The following is a 17,210-nucleotide window of genomic DNA, read 5'->3' as shown; positions in this document are numbered from 1 at the left end:
AATTCTGGGGAATTCTGGGGGTCCCAAGGGGATTTGGGGAAATTCTGGGGGATCTTGGGGCAATTTTGGAGGATTTTGAGGGAATCCCAGAGAAATCTGGGGAGGATTTGGGGAAATTTTGTGGGAATTTGGGGGAAAATTGGGAGAATTCTGGGGATTTTGGGGGAAATTTGGGGAATTCCAAGGGATTTTGGGAATTCTGGTGGATCCCAAAGGAATTTGGGGAGGATTTGGAAGGATTTTGGGGGGATTTTTGAGATCCCAGCTGGATTTTGGGTGAATTTCAGGAAATTCAGGTGATCCTGGCTGGATCTTGGTGCAGAATCAGGGAAATTCTGGGTGGGGTTTTGGGGATTTTTTGGAACTTTTTTTTAGGAATTTTAGGGGATTTTTGGGATTTTAGGAGGATTTTATGGATCCAAGATTAGTGGGAATTTTGGGGGGGGATTTTGGGGGAATTCTGGTGATTCCTGGCTGGACTTTGGGGCGGATTCAGAGAAATTCCGAGTGGGATTTTGGGGATTTTTTGGGAATTTTTTGGGAATTTTTTGGGAATTTGAGGGAATTTTGGGGGAATCCCAGGGAATTTGGGGAGGATTTAAGGATCCCAGGAGATTTAGGGGGAATTTTGGAGGGATTTTGGGGATCCCAGCTGGATTTTGGCACAGAATCAGGGAAGTTCTGGGTGGGATTTTGGGGATTTTTTGGGGAAGTTTTGGGGAATTTTGGGGGATTTTGGGGAATTTTGGAATGCTCACACTGCCTGTTGAGCGCCTTCTGCATCCTGAGCCGCAGCTTCTCCTGCGGGTCAGCTTGGGCTGCAAAAATTTGGGGATTTGGGTCAGGAAAAGGGGCCGGGATCGGGGTGGGGACCCAAAAATCCCCCAGAGCCTTTTGCAACCAACCCCAAACCCAGCCCGGGAATTTGGGGATTTTGGGGGAGGGAAAGCTGGGGAAAATGGGAAAAAATGAGAAAAAATGGGAAAAAATGGGGAAAAAAGCAAAAAAATCTGGGGAAAAACCCCCAAAAATCGGGGGAAAAAGCAGAAAAAAAATCAGGGAAAAAAAAGCAGAAAAATTGAGGAAAAAAACCAGAAAAATCCAGGAAAATTTTAAGTAAATAGAGGGAAAAAATTAAGAAAAACATGGGAAAAAACAAGGAAAAACCCAGGAAAACCTGGGAAATGTAAGGAAATCTGGGAAAAATGGGAAAATACCAGGAAAATCTGGGGAAAGCTAAGAAAATGTGGGGGGAAATTGGGAAAAACTGGAAAATGTGGGAAAATCTGGGAAAAATCTTGGGAAAATCCACGAAAATATGGGGGAAATCTGGGAAAAAACAGGGGAATCCAGGAAAATGTGGGGAAGTCTGTGAAAATCTGTAAAAATATGGGAAATTCAAGAAAATATGGGGGAAATGTGGGGATAATCTGGCAAAATCCCAGAAAAAAAAAAAAAAAAAAAAAAAAAAACAGGGAAAATCTGGGAAAATCCAAGAAAATCTGGGGGGGAAATGGGGAAATCCAGGAAAAGGCTCCCCCCAAGTTGATTTTTCCCCCAAATTCCCCAAAATCCCAGGGAAATCTTCCCTCCTTGGTGATCCCAAAGGGATCTCTGAGATTCCTGATCCCTTCAGGATCCCCCAAATCCCTTCAGGATCCCCCAAATCCCTTCAGGATCCCAAATCCCTTCAGGATCCCAAATCCTTCAGGATCCCCCAAATCCCTTCAGGATCCCAAATCCTTTCAGGATCCCCCAAATCCCTTCAGGATCCCAAATCCCTTCAGGATCCCAAATCCCTTCAGGATCCCAAATCCCTTCAGGATCCCCCAAATCCCTTCAGGATCCCCCAAATCCCTTCAGGATCCCAAATCCTTTCAGGATCCCCCAAATCCCTTCAGGATCCCAAATCCCTTCAGGATCCCAAATCCCTTCAGGATCCCAAATCCCTTCAGGATCCCCAGCTTCCTTTGGGACCCCCAGATCCCTTTAGGATCCCCAATCCCTTTGGCACCCCCAGATCCCTTTGCGCCACCCAGACCCCTTCAGGATCCCAAATCCTTTTAGGACCCCTCAATCCCCTTTAGGATCCCAAATCCCTTCAGGATCTCCCAAATCCCTTCAGGATCCCAAATCCCTTCAGGATCCCCCAAATCCCTTCAGGATCCCAAATCCCTTCAGGATCCCAAATCCCTGAGGGATCCCCCAAATCCCTTCAGGATCCCCGATCCCTTTGCTCCCCCAGTTCCCCATGGGATCCCCAATCCCTTTAAAATCCCCCAAATCCCTTTGGCTCCCCACAGACGCCCAGAGGATCCCCAATCCCTTTGGCCCCCCCAGATCCCTTCAGGGTCCCCAATCCCTTCAGGGTCCCTCAGTCCCTGTGAGATTCCCAGTCCCTTTAGGATCCCCAATCCCCTTGGCCCCCCAATCCCTTTGGCCCCGGTGCCGCTCCCAGAGCCGATCCCCAATCCCTGTGTCCCCCCCCAGATCCCCATGGGCCCCCCAATCCCTTTGGCACCCCCACATCCCTTCAGGACCTCCCAATCGTTTTAGGATCCCCAATCCCCTTTAGGTTCCCCAGTCCCTTTGGCATCCCATGGGATCCCCAATCCCTTCAGGCTCCCCAATCCCCCTGGGCTCCCCAATCCCCCTGGCCCCCCCGGGCTCCCCAATCCCTGTGTCCCCCCCAATCCCTTCAGGCCCCCCAATCCCTTTGGCTCCCCAATCCCTGTGTCCCCCCCAATCCCCTTGGCCCCCCCGAGCTCCCCAATCCCTTTGTCCCCCCCCAATCCCTTTGGCACCCCAATCCCTTCAGGCCCCCCAATCCCTTTGGCTCCCCAGTCCCTTCAGGCCCCCCGATCCCTTCAGGCCCCCCAATCCCTTCAGGCTCCCCAGTCCCTTCAGGCTCCCCAATCCCTGTGTCCCCCCTGATCCCTTCAGGCCCCCCGATCCCTTCAGGCCCCCCGATCCCTTCAGGCTCCCCAATCCCTTTGGCTCCCCAATCCCTGTGTCCCCCCCAATCCCTTCAGGCCCCCCAATCCCTTTGGCTCCCCAATCCCTTCAGGCCCCCCGATCCCTTCAGGCCCCCCAATCCCTGTGTCCCCCCCAATCCCTTCAGGCCCCCCGATCCCTTCAGGCCCCCCAATCCCTTCAGGCCCCCCAATCCCTTCAGGCTCTCCAGTCCCTTTGGCACCCCAATCCCTTCAGGCCCCCCAATCCCTTTGGCTCCCCAATCCCTTTGGCACCCCAATCCCTGTGTCCCCCCCAATCCCTTTGGCACCCCAATCCCTTCAGGCCCCCCAATCCCTTCAGGCCCCCCAATCCCTTCAGGCCCCCCGATCCCTTCAGGCCCCCCAATCCCTTCAGGCCCCCCGATCCCTTTGGCCCCGGTGCCGCTCCCAGAGCCGATTCCGTTCAGAACAAGGGGAAATCCCAATTCTTACTGACTTTGGCAGCTCCGCACTCTTTACCAGCACCCGCGTCCGCCCTGAAGGGCAAAAATTGGGGAAATTGAGAAAATTGGGAAAAATGGGGAGAAAAAATTGGGGAGAATATTGGGAAAATTGGGAGGAAATATTGGGGGGGGAAAATGAGGAAAAAATGAGGGGAAAATGGGGGAAAAATTGGATAATGGGGGAAAATTTGGGGGAAAATGTGAGAAATTATGGGGAAAACTGGGGGAAAATTGGGGAAATTGAGGTGAAAATTGGGGGGAAATTGTGGGTAAATGTTGGGGAAATTGGAGAAAATACTGGGGAAATTTCAGAGGAAAATTGGTGGAAATTAAGGGGGAAAATTAGGGGAAAAATTGGGTGGAGCCGGGGGCCAGGGGGACTTGGGGAGAACTTTAGGGATTTTTGAGGGGATTTTGGGGAGATTCTGGGGGATTCTGGGGGATCCCAGATGGATTTTGGGGAGAGTCTGGGTAACTTTGGGGAATCCCAGAGGGATTTGGGGTGGTGGGATCTGGGGGGAATTTGAGGGATTTGGAGGTGATTTGGGGGATCCCAGATGGATTTTTGGGGAGATTCTGGCCAACTTTGGGTGATCCCAGAGGGATTTCGAGGGGGGATTTGGGGTGAATTTGAAGGATTTGGAGGTGATTTGGGGAAGATTCTAGGGGATTTGGGGGAATTTCAGGGATTTTTGAGGGGATTTGGGGGAATTTCAGGGATTTTTGAGAGGATTTGGGGGCAATTTCAGGGATTTTTGAGAGGATTTGGGGGCAATTTCAGGAATTTTTGAGAGGATTTGGGGGCAATTTCAGGGATTTTTGAGGGGACTTGGGAGGAATTTCAGGGATTTTTGAGGGGATTTGGGGGGAATTTCAGGGATTTTTGAGAGGATTTGGGGGCAATTTCAGGAATTTTTGAGGGGATTTGGGGGAATTTCAGGGATTTTTGAGAGGATTTGGGAGGAATTTCAGGGATTTTTGAGAGGATTTGGGGGGAATTTCAGGGATTTTGGGAGAGATTTGGGGGGAATTTCAGGGATTTTTGAGGGGATTTGGGGGGAATTTCAGGGATTTTTGAGAGGATTTGGGGGGAATTTCAGGGATTTTTGAGAGGATTTGGGGGATCTCAGAGGGATTTTGGGAGAGATTTGGGGGGAATTTCAGGGATTTTTGAGAGGATTTGGGGGTAATTTCAGGGATTTTTGAGGGGATTTGGGGGCAATTTCAGGGTTTTTTGAGGGGATTTGGGGGAATTTCAGGAATTTTTGAGGGGATTTGGGGGTAATTTCAGGGATTTTTGAGGGGATTTGGGGGACCGCAGATGGATTTTTGGGGACATTGTAGTGCATTTCAATGGGGATTTTTCAGGATTTTTCCCGAATTCCGGCGTTTCCCACTCACTTTTTCAGCTTCTCCCCGACGGCGGGCTCGGCCGGGGGCCGGGGCGGGGCCTTGTCGCGGGCTCCGGGCGGGCTCGGGGAGCGGGAGCGGCTCCGGGAGCGGCTCCGGGAGCGGGACGGGCTCCGGGAGTCGCTGCGGCTGCTCCGGCTGCGGCTGCCGCTGCTCCAGCGGCGCCACGAGCGCAGCGAGCGCCGCGAGCGGCTCCTGAGCACGGCGGGAGAGAAACGGGGAAATGGCGTGAAAATGGGAAAATCGGGGGGCAACGGGGGGAAAATGGGGGGAAATGCCGGGAAAAATCAGGGGGGAAAAATGGGGAAAAATCTTGTCCTGAACCAGTGTGAACTGTCCCAAACTGGTTCCAAGCTGGTGTGACCCAGTCCCAAACTGACCCAAACTGGTGTGACCCAGTCCCAAACTGTTCCAGACTGATGTGACCTGGTCCCGAACTGACCCAAACCGGTGTGACCCGGTCCCCAGCACTGACCTGGAGCGGCGGCGGTGCCGGTGGCCCCGTTGCTGCTGCGGCTGCTCCGGGGAGCGGGAGCGGCGCTCCCGGGAGTAGCGGCGGGAGCGGCTCCGGGAGCGGCTCCGGGAGCGGCTGCGGCTGCCCCGGGAGCGGCTCCGCGAGCGGCGGGAGCGGCCCCGGAAGAGGCCCCGGGAGCGGCCCCGGAAGGGCGGGCGGGAGCCCCGGGAGGGGCTGCGGGAGCCGGAGCTGAACGAGGAGGAGGAGGAGGAGCGCGAGGAGGAGGACGACGACGAGGAGGTGGAGGAAGAGCGGCGCCTGTGAAAGGGAGAATGGTGAGAAATTGGGGGGGAAAAATGGGGGGGAAATGGGGGGGGGGGGGGGGGGAATTGGGGGGGGAAATGGGGGGGGGGGGGGGAATTGGGGGGGGAAATGGGGAAAAATTGGGGGAAAATTTGGGGGGAAAAGGGGAGGGGAAAATGGGGGGGAAAATGGGGGGAAATTGAGGGAAATGGGGAAAATAGGGGGAAATTTGGGGGGAAATGGGGGTAAAATTAGGGGGGAAATGGGGAAAAATTTGGGGGAAGATGGGGAGAAAGGGGAGGGAAAATGAGGGGGGAAATGGGAAAATTTAGGGGAAAATGGGGGAAAGGGGAGGGAAAATGGGGGGGAAATGAGGGGGAAATGGGGGGAAAAGAGAGGGGGAAAAAGGGAAAAGAGGAAAAGAAGGGAAAATCAAGAAAATATCAGGTAAAATTAGGGGAAAAGAGAAGGGGGAAAAGGGAAAAGAGGGAAAGAAGGGAAAATCAAGAAAATATCAGGTAAAATTAGGGGAAAAAGGAAAAAAGGGAAAATCAGGGAAAAAAGTGGAGAAAAAGGAGAAAATCAGGGAAAAAGTGGGGGAAAAGGGGGAAAATCAGTGGAAAAAGGAGAAATCGGGGAAAAGGGGAAAAAGAGTGGAAAAGGAAAAATCAGGGGGAAAGGGGGAAAATCAGGGATAAAAGAGATAAAATGAGGGGGGAAAAAGGGGAAAATCAGGACTAAAAGGGAGAAAAAGATGGGAAAAACAGAGAAAAAAAAGGGGAAAAGCAGAGGAAAAAAAGGAAAGAAAAAAAAACAGAAAAGAAACAAAGAGGGAAAAAAGAGGAAAAAAGAGGGTAAAAAGAGGATAAAAAGGGAAAAAAGGGGATAAAAACGGATAAAGGGGATAAAAAGGAATAAAAAGGGGGGAAAAGGGGATAAAAAGGGAATAAAAAAAGGGATTAAAAAGGGATAACAAAGGAATAAAAAGGGAATAAAAAGGGGATAAAAAGGGAAAAAGAGGAAAGAAGTGTCTCGTTCCTGACCGTGAGGCCGCCCTGTGTGCCGGTGCCGAGGCTCCGGGCGCCGGGGGGCGCTGCCGCTCCCGGTGCTCCCGGTGCTCCCGCTGCGGCTCCCGGGCCGGGGGCTCCTCGTCGCTGCCGCCGAAGCTGGTGATGAACGTGATCTTCTCCTCGTGGCCCGGCGACGGCGTGCGGGACCGGGACCGGGACTCGGAGCTCGACTCCGAGGGGGAGCTGCGGGAATGGAGCGGGAACGGGGGTTGGGAACGGAGCGGGACCGGGACTCGGAGCTCGATTCTGAGGGGGAGCTGCGGGAACGGGGCTTGGGAACGGAGCGGGAACGGGACTCGGAAGTGGATTCCGAGGGGGAGCTGCGGGAACGGAGCGGGAACGGGGGTTGGGAACCGAGCGGGAACGGCACCGGGGGTTGGGGATGGGACTGGGAACGGGGGCGGGAGCGGGAACGGGGGGTGGGAGCCAGACCGGGAAGGGGACTCGGAGCGGGAACGGGACTCGGAGCTCGATCCTGAGGGGGAGCTGCGGGAACGGAGCAGGAACGGGGGTTGGGATGGGAGCGGGACCGGGAACGGGACTCGGAGCTCGATTCTGAGGGGGAGCTGCGGGAACGGGAGCGGGAACGGGGGTTGGGAACGGAGCGGGACCGGGACTCGGAAGTGGATTCCGAGGGGGAGCTGCGGGAACGGAGCGGGATCGGGGGCTGGGGATCGAGCGGGAACGGCACCGGGGGTTGGGGATGGGAGCGGGAACGGGACCGGGAACGGGACTCGGAGCTCGATTCTGAGGGGGAGCTGCGGGAACGGAGCAGGAACGGGGGTTGGGATGGGACCGGGACTCGGAGCTCGATTCTGAGGGGGAGCTGCGGGAACGGGGGTTGGGAACCGGAGGGAACGGAGCGGGAACGGGGGTTGGGGATTGGAACGGGAGCGGCCCCGGGAGCACCGGGAGGCACCGGGCCTTGGGAACCGGAGGGAACGGGAGCAGCACCGGGGGCGTGCCGGGGCCGGTACCGTTTGTACGGGTCGTAGGTGGGGCTGTCCCGGCGGGCGTAGCTGCGAGGAGAGAAAAAAATTAAAATAAAATACAATACAATACAATAATTTTTTTAAAAAATGAAATAAAATAATTAAAAAAGGAAATTAAATGAAACAAAATAAAATGTGGGGGGCGTTGTGGGGGAATGGGAGTGGAAATGTCGGGATTTGGGGGGAGATTTGAGGGGGAATTGGGGGGATTTGGGGAGGGGATTGGAAGGTGAAATGAGATTTTGGGGGTGGGAAGTTGGGATCTGAGGGGGACTGAGGGGATTTGGGAATGAAAAATTTAAATTTGGGAGTGAAAAGATGGGATTTGGGGGGAAAAAATGGGATTTTTGGGGATGAAAATGTGGGATTTGGGGGGAAATTGCTGAAATTTGGGGGGAATTTGGGGGGAGAATGGGGAATTGGGGGGATTGGGGGATTTGGGAATGAAACATTGGGATTTGAGGGGAAAAACGGGATTTTGGGGGTGAAAAGGTGAAGTTTGGGTGGCACTGGGGGGATTTGCGAATGAAAAATTGAGATTTGGGGAGAAAATGGGATTTGGGGGTGAGACAATGGGGTTTGCAGGCATTGGGAGGATTTGGGGGGATTTGGGGGAAAATGGGGGGATTTGGGAATGAAAATTTGGGATTTGGGGGGAAAAAAGGGGGTTTTGGGGGTGAAAAGGTGGGGTTTGGGCAGGAAATTGGTGGGATACAAGGGAAAAATAGGATATGAGAATGAAAAATTGGGATTTTTGGGGGGAATTGGGGGTATTTGGGGGGAAATCAGTGGGATTTGGGGATTTGAGGGGAATCTGGGGGTAAAGAATGGGGTTTGGAGCTGAAAATTGGGGGTATTTGGGGAAAATTGGGGGTATTTGGGGAAAATTGGGGGGATTTGAGAGATTTGGGAATGGAGATTCAGGGTAAAAATGGGATTTGGGAATGAAAAACTGGGATTTGGGGGCAGAATAGTGAGATTTGGGGGAAAAATGGAATTCAGAATAAAAATGTTGATTTGGGAGGAAAACTTTGGGATTTGGGACGAAAATGTTGGGATTTGGATGAGAATGTTGGGATTTGGGATAAAAACATGGGGATTTGAGGGAAAATGTTGGGGAAAACGTTTGGATTTGGGATAAAAATATTAGGATTAGGGGTAAAAAAATTGGGATTAGGGGTGGAAATGTTGGGATTTGAGGGAAAATGTTGGGATTTGGGGTGGAAATGTTGTGAATCTCTCACCTGGGGGGGCTGATTTTCCGTCCCTTCAGCCGCTTCTCCCGGAATTCGCGGCGCTGCCGGCGGGAGCGGCGGCCCTGGAGTTCAAGAAAGGATTTTTGGGATTTTCCAAGAGGAAAATTCCCATTTTATCTGGGTTTTTTCTGTTTTTTTTTTTTTTTCTTTTTTTGTTTTTTTTTTTTTTTCTGTTTTTTTTTTTTTTTTTTCTAGTTTTTTTCTGTGTTTTTTTCTGGTTTTTTTCTGTTTTTTTCCCTCACCGAGTACATGGCCTTCTCCTCCTCCAGGGCCTTGGCGTTTTTGATGGCTTCAGCCTCCTCCTTGTCCTTCCTCAGCATCCTTCAGCCAGGGAAATAAAAAATAAACGGGATCAGGGTTTTAGGGAGATCACGAGTTCTGAGGGAAAGGGGGAGCCCTGAGCTGGAATTTCAGGGGAAATGGGATTTTTGAGGCGGAATTTCAGGGGAAAATGGGATTTTTGAGGCGGAATTTCAGGGGAAAATGGGATTTTTGAGGTGGAATTTCAGGGGAAAATGGGATTTTTAAGGCAGAATTTTAGGGAAAAGGGAAAGTCTGGAAACAAAAGAGGGAACCCTCAGAAAAATCAGGGAGATATGAGGCAGAATTCCAAGGGAAAATGGGATTTCCAGGAGGCAATTCCAAGGGAAAATGGGATTTCTAGGAGAGAATCCCAAGAAAAAGTGGGAATCCCAAGCCTAAATCCCCAGGAGAAATGCAATTTCCAAGAGACAATCCTAAGGAAAAATGAGATTCCCGAGCCAAAATTCCAAAGGAAAAATGGGATTTCCAGGAGAGAATCCTAAGGAAAAATGGGATTCCCAAGCCAAAATCCTAAGGAAAAATGGGATTCTTGAGCCAAAATCCCATGGAAAAATGAGATCCCCAAACCTAGATCCCAAGGAAAAATGGGATTTCCAAGCCAAAATCCCAAGGAAAAGCAGGAACCCTGCCCGGGAGGGTTTTGGGGTAGGATCCCAACTTTTCCCGAGGCTTTTCCGGGCCGTACCTGACGAAATCGCCCTCGGCCATGCCGTAGGTGGTGGCCTGCTTGTTCAGGTCGGCCACTTGCTCCTGGTTCAGCTCGTCCACGTCCACCTCCACGTCTGGAAAAACGCCGGGAAAATCCTGGAATTCCGCCCGGGAGCGAGCCCCGAACCCCGGGCGGAGGCCTCGGATCCGTTACCGATGTCCGGGATCACTTCGTCCTCGTCGGTGTTGGAGTCTTCCTCGGAATCGTCCTCGTCCCCGGCTCGCTTTTCCAGGGAATTCTCCAGCTCCTCCACCGTGCTGTCCTCGTAGGTGTAGCCTATGGAAGCCTTTTTCTCCGCCAGCCTGGGGAGGGGTGGGACACAAATCCCTCCGGGCCGCGGCTTCTCCCCTCAGGGAGGGACTGAGGGGCTGAGGGGGCCAGGCCAGGGAGACCCGCGGAGGGAAAATGGGAATTGTGAGGGGGAAAAATGGGGATTGTGAGGGGGAAAAATGGGAATTGTGAGGGGGGATTGTGAGGGGAATTGTGAGGGGAAATTGTGAGGGGAATTGTGAGGGGATATGGGAATTGTGAGGAGAAATCGTGAGAGGAATTGTGAGGGGAATTGTGAGGGGAATGGGAATTGTGAAGGGGAATGGGAATTGTGACAGGAATTGTGAGGGGAATTGTGAGGGGAATGGGAATTGTGAAGGGAATTGCGAGGGAAAATGGGAATTCTGAGGGGAAATGGGAGCCCTGAGGGGGAAAAATGGGAATTGTGAGGGAAAATGGGAATTCTGAGGGGAAATGGGAGCCCTGAGGGGGAAAAATGGGAATTGTGAGGGAAAATGGGAATTCTGAGGGGGAATTCCAAGGAAAAACAGGAGGCCTGAGGTAGAGGTCTGAGGGAAAATGGGAGCCCTGAGGGGGAATTGTGAGGGGGAATTCTGAGGGAAAATGGGGATTGTGAGGGGGAATCGTGAGGGGAAATGGGAATTGTGAGGGGAAATAGGAATTCTGAGGGGAAATGGGAGGCCTGAGGTGGAATTCTGAGGGAAAATGGGAATTGTGAGGGGGAATCGTGAAGGAAGGTGGGAGGCCTGAGGGGGAATTCTGAGGGAAAATGGGAATTGTAATGAAAAATGAGATTTCCAAGTTGGGATCCCAAGAAAAATGGGAGCTCTGAGGCATAATCTCAAGGAAAAAGGGGAATCCCAAGCCAGAACCTCCCCAAACAAAACCAGGAGCCCTTCCCAGGATGTTTTTTGGGGAGATTCCAGCAAAGGAGTGAGGGGAAAACTGAGATTGGGGGTATTATCTCAGAATTAGGATCATTCCCAAGGGTGCAGGGGTGCATTCCTGGTGATTTCCCAGCCAGAATTCCCAGGAATTCCGACTTTTTTCCCTCACTTTTTCTTCTCATCCTCGTTGGGTTTCTGGAGGCCCCCGTAGAGCTCGTCGATGTAGATCTGGTACAGGCACTGCTCCTCTGAGACTGGGATTGGGAATTTGGGATTAAATAATTCCCTAAATCCCTCAGGAACCATTCCCAGGGGATCCAGAGGGGTCAGAATTCCCAAAAAAACAGGAAAAAAGGGACTCACTGCCAGCAAAGTCGTTCTGCACCAGGCCCCGGTACCGCTCATAGTTGCATTTGCGCTCGTCCGACTCCTGCTCAGGTGAGCTGCAAAAACGGGAATTCTGAGGAGATTTTGGGATCAAAACAGGGATTTGGGGGGTTAAAGGTGGATTTTGGGATGCTAAGGTGGATTTGGAGAGGAAAAAAGATGGATTTTGGGGAGCAAAAGGGCCATTTTGGGGCCTTCCCCCTCACAGTTGCATTTGTGCTCATCCAATTCCTGCTCAGCTGGAAAAATGGGAATTCTGAGGGAATTGTGGGATCAAAATGGGAATTTTGGTGGTTAAATGTGGATTTTAAGGATCAAAGAAAGATTCTATGTTAAAAAACTGGATTTGGGGGGAAAAAAGGTGGATTATGAGGTCCTCCCCCTCATAGTTCCATTTGTGCTCATCCAATTCCTGCTCGGCTGGAAAAAAGGGAATTCTGAGGGAATTTTGGGATCAAAATGGGAATTTTAGTGGTTCAAGGTAGAATTTAGGGATCAAGGAAAGATTTTGTGATTAAAAAAAATGGATTTGGGGGAAAAAGAAGGTGGATTATGAGGGCCTCCCCCCTCACAGTTGTATTTGTACTCATCCGATTCCTGCTCAGCAGAAAAATGGGAATCCTGAGGGGATTTTGGGATCAAAATGGGGATTTTGGTGGTTAAAGGTGGATTTTAGAGATCAAGGAAAGATTTTGTGATAAACAAAGCCGGATTTGGGGGGAAAAAGGTGGATTATGGGGGCCTCCCCCCTCATAGTTGCATTTGCGCTCGTTCGAGTCCTGCTCCAGTGAGCTGGAAAAATGGGAATTCTGAGGAGATTTTGGGATCAAAATGGGAATTTTGGGGGTTCAAGGTGGATTTTGGGGATCCAATGTGGATTTTATGGGTTCAAAGGTGGATTTTGAGCATCCAAGGGGGATTTTTGCTAAAAAAATAAAAGGAATTTTATGGCTCCAAAGGGAAGTCTTTGGGGAATTTTTTGGAGAATCTTGTGAGAATTTTTGGGGGAATCTTATGGGAATTTTTTGAGGAATCTTATAGGAATTTTTTTGGGAATCTTATGTGAAATTTCTGGGGAATCTTACTGGAATTTTTTTGGGAATCTTACGGGAATTTTTTGGGGAAATCTTATGGGAATTTTTGGGGAATCTTACAGGAATTTTTTGGGGATCTTATGGGAATTTTTTGGGGAATCCTATGGGAATTTTTTGGGATTCTTACAGGAATATTTTTGGGAATCTTATGGGAATTTTTTTGGGAATTCCTTAGGAATTTTTTGAGATTTTACGTGGGGCTGAGCAGGGCCGGGGTGTACATGGGGATGAAATCCAGGTGAGCACGGACGTCGAATCTGTCGATCATGTTGTTGGTGTCCCCCTGCCAGGGCATCCTGCAGGAAAAACCAAACCTTGGGAACGGGAAAAATCCTGGAATTCCCACCCGGAATGGTCACAATTCCCCCCTTTCCTTCAGCAAAAAAATGGGAAAGGTGGTTCCCCCAAAAAACTGAATTTTCTTTGGGTTGATGGAGTAAAAATGAGTTAAATTTCATTTTGGGGGAAAATTGGGATTTATCCAGGTCTGGGGGTGATTTTCTCCCTGGATTGAGCAAAATTCCTCCTTTCCATCAGCAAAAAAATGGGAGTGGTAATTCCAATAAAAATCTGAATTCTCCCTGGATTTGCCCAAAACTTCCCAAATTCCAACCCCTGGAAAATCCCAGATTTCTCCATCCCTGGGGGGTGATCCCAGGAATATTCCAGAAATAATTCCATGGAATTTATCCCTGGAATGAGCAAATTTCCTTCAGTAAAAACAGGAATGGCATCTCTAAATCTTCCCAGTTTTGCCCAAAACTGCCCAAATTCCATCCCCATGGAAATCCCAGATTTCTCCATCCCTGGGGGTGATCCCAGGAACATTCCAGAAATAATTCCATGGAATTTATCCCTGGAATGAGCAAATTTCCTCCTTTCCCATCACTAAAAATCAAGAAGAGCAACTACAAATCCTCCCAAATTTTCCCCAAATTCCACCCCCTGGGAAATCCCAAATTTCTCCATCCCTGGGGGTGATCCCAGGAACATTCCAGAAATAATTCCATGGAGTTTATCCCTGGAATGAACCAAATTCCTTCAGTAAAAATAGAAACAGTGGTTCCAAATCCTCCCTGGATTTGCCCCAAACCACCCAAATTCCAACCCCTGGGAAATCCCAGATTTCTCCATCCCTGGGGGCGATCCCAGGAACATTCCAGAAACAATTCCATGGAATTTATCCCTGGAATGAACCAAATTCCTTCAGTAAAAATGGGAAAAGTGGCTCCAAATCTTCACAGATTTTCCCCAAATTCCACCCCCTGGGAAATCCCAGATTTCTCCATCCCTGGGGGCGATCCCAGGAACATTCCAGAAATAATTCCATGGAATTTATCCCTGGAATGAGGCAATTTCCCCCTTTCCCATCACTAAAAACTGGGGAAGGCGGCTCCAAATCCTTCCGGATTTTCCCCAAATTCCACCCCCTGGGGGATCCCGGATTTCTCGGTCCCCGGGGGCGATCCCAGGAACGTTCCAGAAATAATTCCCTGGAATGAGCAAATTTCCCCCTTTCCCATCACTAAAAACTGGGGAAGGCGGCTCCAAATCCTCCCGGATTTTCCCCAAATTCCACCCCCAGGGAAATCCCGGATTTCTCCGTCCCCGGGGGCGATGCCAGAACATTCCAGAAGGATCCCGGGAGTCGCAGCCGGGCGTTCCCAGCGCTCACTCACATGTTGACGGGGCTCTCGGCCGCCAGCGCCACGGCCGAGTCCAGGTGCACCTTGCAGGCCCGGCCGTGCACCTGCAGGAACTGCGCCGGGTCCTTCTTCTGCGGAGACCGCAAAGAGCCGGCTCAGACCGGTTCTGGGTGTCCCCAAACTGGTTCTGGGTATCCCCAAACTGGTTCTGGCACCCCCAAACTGGTTCTGGGTATCCCCAAACTGGTTCTGGGTATCCCCAAACTGGCTCAAACTGGTTCTGACACCCCCAAACTGGTTCTGGGTATCCCCAAACTGGTTCTGGGTATCCCCAAACTGGCTCAAACTGGTTCTGACACCCCCAAACTGGTTCTGGGTATCCCCAAACTGGTTCTGGGTATCCCCAAACTGGCCCAAACTGGTTCTGGGTATCCCCAAACTGGTTCTGGGTATCCCCAAACTGGTTCTGGTATCCCCAAACTGGTTCTGGGTATCCCCAAACTGGCTCAAACTGGCTCTGGGTATCCCCAAACTGGCTCAAACTGGTTCTGGCACCCCCAAACTGGTTCTGGGTATCCCCAAACTGGCCCAAACTGGTTCTGGTATCCCCAAACTGGTTCTGGGTATCCCCAAACTGGCTCAAACTGGTTCTGACACCCCCAAACTGGTTCTGGGTATCCCCAAACTGGTTCTGGGTATCCCCAAACTGGCTCAAACTGGTTCTGGCACCCCCAAACTGGTTCTGGCACCCCCAAACTGGTTCTGGGTATCCCCAAACTGGCTCAAACTGGTTCTGGCACCCCTGACTGGTTCTGGGTCCCTCCAAATCGATTCTGGGTCACCCTAAATTGGTTCAGGACGCCCCAAACTGGTCCAAACTGGTTCTGGCTCCCCCCAGACTGGTTCAGGACCCCCCAAACTGGTTGAGGACCCCTCCCAAACTGGCCCAAACTGGTTCTGGCACCCCCAAACTGTTCCAGGACCCCCCAAACTGGTCCAGGACCCCCCAAACCGATTCTGGCACTCCCAAACTGGTTCTGGATGATCCCAAACTGGTTCTGTCACCCCCAAACCGGTTGTGGCACCCCCAAACTGGATCTGGGTCGTGCCAAACTGGTTCAGGACACCCCAAACTGGCCCAAACCGGTTGCGGCACCCCCAAACTGCTCCGCGCCGGTTTCCACTCACGATTTTCTCGTAGTACTCGCGGCGCCTCTCGGCGCGTTTCTTGTAGTCCACCATCATCCCCCGCAGCTTGCGCTCGTGCTTGCGCGCCTCGTGCCACATCCCGCCGCCTTCCGGAACCTTCCGGGGATTCTTGGGCCTTCCGGGACTTTCTGGGACCTTCTGGGGCTGCTGGGACCTTCCGGAACCTTTTGGGGCCTTCTGGGGCCTTCCGGAACCTTCTGGGCCTTCTGGGGCTGCTGGAACCTTCCAGAACCTTCCAGGGATTCTGGAACCTTCCAGGACCTTCCAGAACCTTCTGGGGCTGCTGGAACCTTCCGGGGCCTCTGGGGCTTTCCAGAACCTTCTGGGGCTGCCGGGGCTTCCAGAACCTTCCAGGCCTTCTGGAACCTTCTGGGGCCTGCTGGGACCTTCTGGGGGTCCTGGAATCTTCTGGGGCTTCTGGAACCTTCTGGGGCCTTCTGGGGGTCCTGGAATCTTCTGGGGGTCCTGGAACCTTCTGGGGCCTTCTGGGGGTCCTGGAATCTTCTGGGGCCTTCTGGGGTCTTCTGGGAGCTTCTGGAACCTTCTGGAGGTCCTGGAATCTTCTGGGGGTCCTGGAACTTTCCGGAACCCTCCTGGGGCTGTGGGGAAAGGGGGGTGGGCAGGGGAGGAGGAGGAGGAGGAGGAGGAAGAGCTGGGGGAGAAAAACGGAGATTGAGGGGGGGAAGGGCTGGGGGTGGGGTAATTAATGGGGTGGGGTAATTAATGGGGTGGGGTCATTAATGGGGTGGGGTCATTAATGGGGTGGGGTCATTGATGGGTTGGGGTAATTAATGGGTTGGGGTAATTAAAGGATTGGGGTAATTAATGGGTTGGGGTAATTAAAGGATTGGGGTAATTAATGGGTTGGGGTAATTAAAGGATTGGGGTGATTAATGGGGTGGGTTAATTAATGGGTTGGGGTGATTAATGGGGTGGGGTGATTAATGGGTTGGGGTAATTAAAGGATTGGGATAATTAATGGGTTGGGGTAATTAATGGGGTGGGGTGATTAAAGGATTGGGGTAATTGATGGGTTGGGGTAATTAAAGGGTTGGGGTAATTAATGGGGTGGGGTGATTAAGGGGGGATTGGGAATAAGAATTGGGGGTTAATTAAGGGAGAAATTGGGAATAAAATTGGGGATTAAAGGGGGGAATTGGGGATTAATTAAAGGGGATTGGGGTTAATTAAAGGGGAAAATTGGGGGTTAAGTAAGGAGGAAATTTGGGTTAATTAAAGGGGGATTGGGGATTAATTAAGGGAGAATTGGGGATTAATTAAGGGAGAAATTGGGGATTGATTAAAGAGGAAATTTGGGATAGAAATTGGGAATTAAAGGGGGAAATTTGGGTTAATTAAGGGGGGATTGGGAATTGATTAACGGGGGAATTGGGAATAACGGGGAAATTTGGGTTAATTAAGAGGGAATTGGGGATTAATTAAGGGGGAAATTTGGGGATAAAAATTGGGATTAAGGGGGGGAATTGGGGATTAATTAAGGGGGAATTGGGGATTGATTAAGGGAGGAATTAAGAATAGAAATGGTGAATTAAAGGGGGAAGTTGGGGTTAATTAAGGGGGAAATTGGGGATTAATTAAGAGGGGAATTGGGGATTGATTAACATTGGAGTTAATTAAGGGGGAAATTTGGGTTAATTAAGAGGAAATTGGGGATTAATTAAGGGGGAAATTGGGGATAAATATTGGGAATTAAAGGGGGG

The 17,210-nt window shown here is 51.2% G+C and overlaps 1 protein-coding gene across 1 annotated transcript in view; it reads right to left on the bottom strand.

Annotated features, from left to right (window-relative positions):
- The window catches only part of CLASRP (CLK4 associating serine/arginine rich protein), an 18,878-nt gene extending 2,751 nt beyond the window's left edge, over positions 1-16,127 (bottom strand). The window contains exons 1-15 of the mRNA XM_058822832.1: positions 15,469-16,127; positions 14,314-14,411; positions 12,829-12,930; positions 11,517-11,596; positions 11,323-11,407; positions 10,129-10,277; positions 9,952-10,048; positions 9,185-9,263; positions 8,931-9,004; positions 7,672-7,713; positions 6,668-6,877; positions 5,343-5,639; positions 4,859-5,062; positions 3,447-3,490; positions 759-818 (exon numbers count right to left, since the gene is read on the bottom strand). Of these exons, the coding sequence (XP_058678815.1) occupies positions 759-818; positions 3,447-3,490; positions 4,859-5,062; positions 5,343-5,639; positions 6,668-6,877; positions 7,672-7,713; positions 8,931-9,004; positions 9,185-9,263; positions 9,952-10,048; positions 10,129-10,277; positions 11,323-11,407; positions 11,517-11,596; positions 12,829-12,930; positions 14,314-14,411; positions 15,469-15,567 (1,720 nt within the window). The 5' untranslated portion in view covers positions 15,568-16,127. The remainder of the gene's footprint in view (positions 1-758; positions 819-3,446; positions 3,491-4,858; positions 5,063-5,342; positions 5,640-6,667; positions 6,878-7,671; positions 7,714-8,930; positions 9,005-9,184; positions 9,264-9,951; positions 10,049-10,128; positions 10,278-11,322; positions 11,408-11,516; positions 11,597-12,828; positions 12,931-14,313; positions 14,412-15,468) is intronic.
- Between the last annotated feature and the right edge of the window lie 1,083 nt (positions 16,128-17,210).

The sequence above is a fragment of the Ammospiza caudacuta genome, chromosome 35, assembly GCF_027887145.1.
Source record: "Ammospiza caudacuta isolate bAmmCau1 chromosome 35, bAmmCau1.pri, whole genome shotgun sequence".
Lineage (NCBI taxonomy): Eukaryota > Metazoa > Chordata > Aves > Passeriformes > Passerellidae > Ammospiza > Ammospiza caudacuta.
The sequence above is the reverse complement of the archived record's forward strand: the minus strand, read 5'-3'. Positions and strand labels throughout refer to the sequence as shown.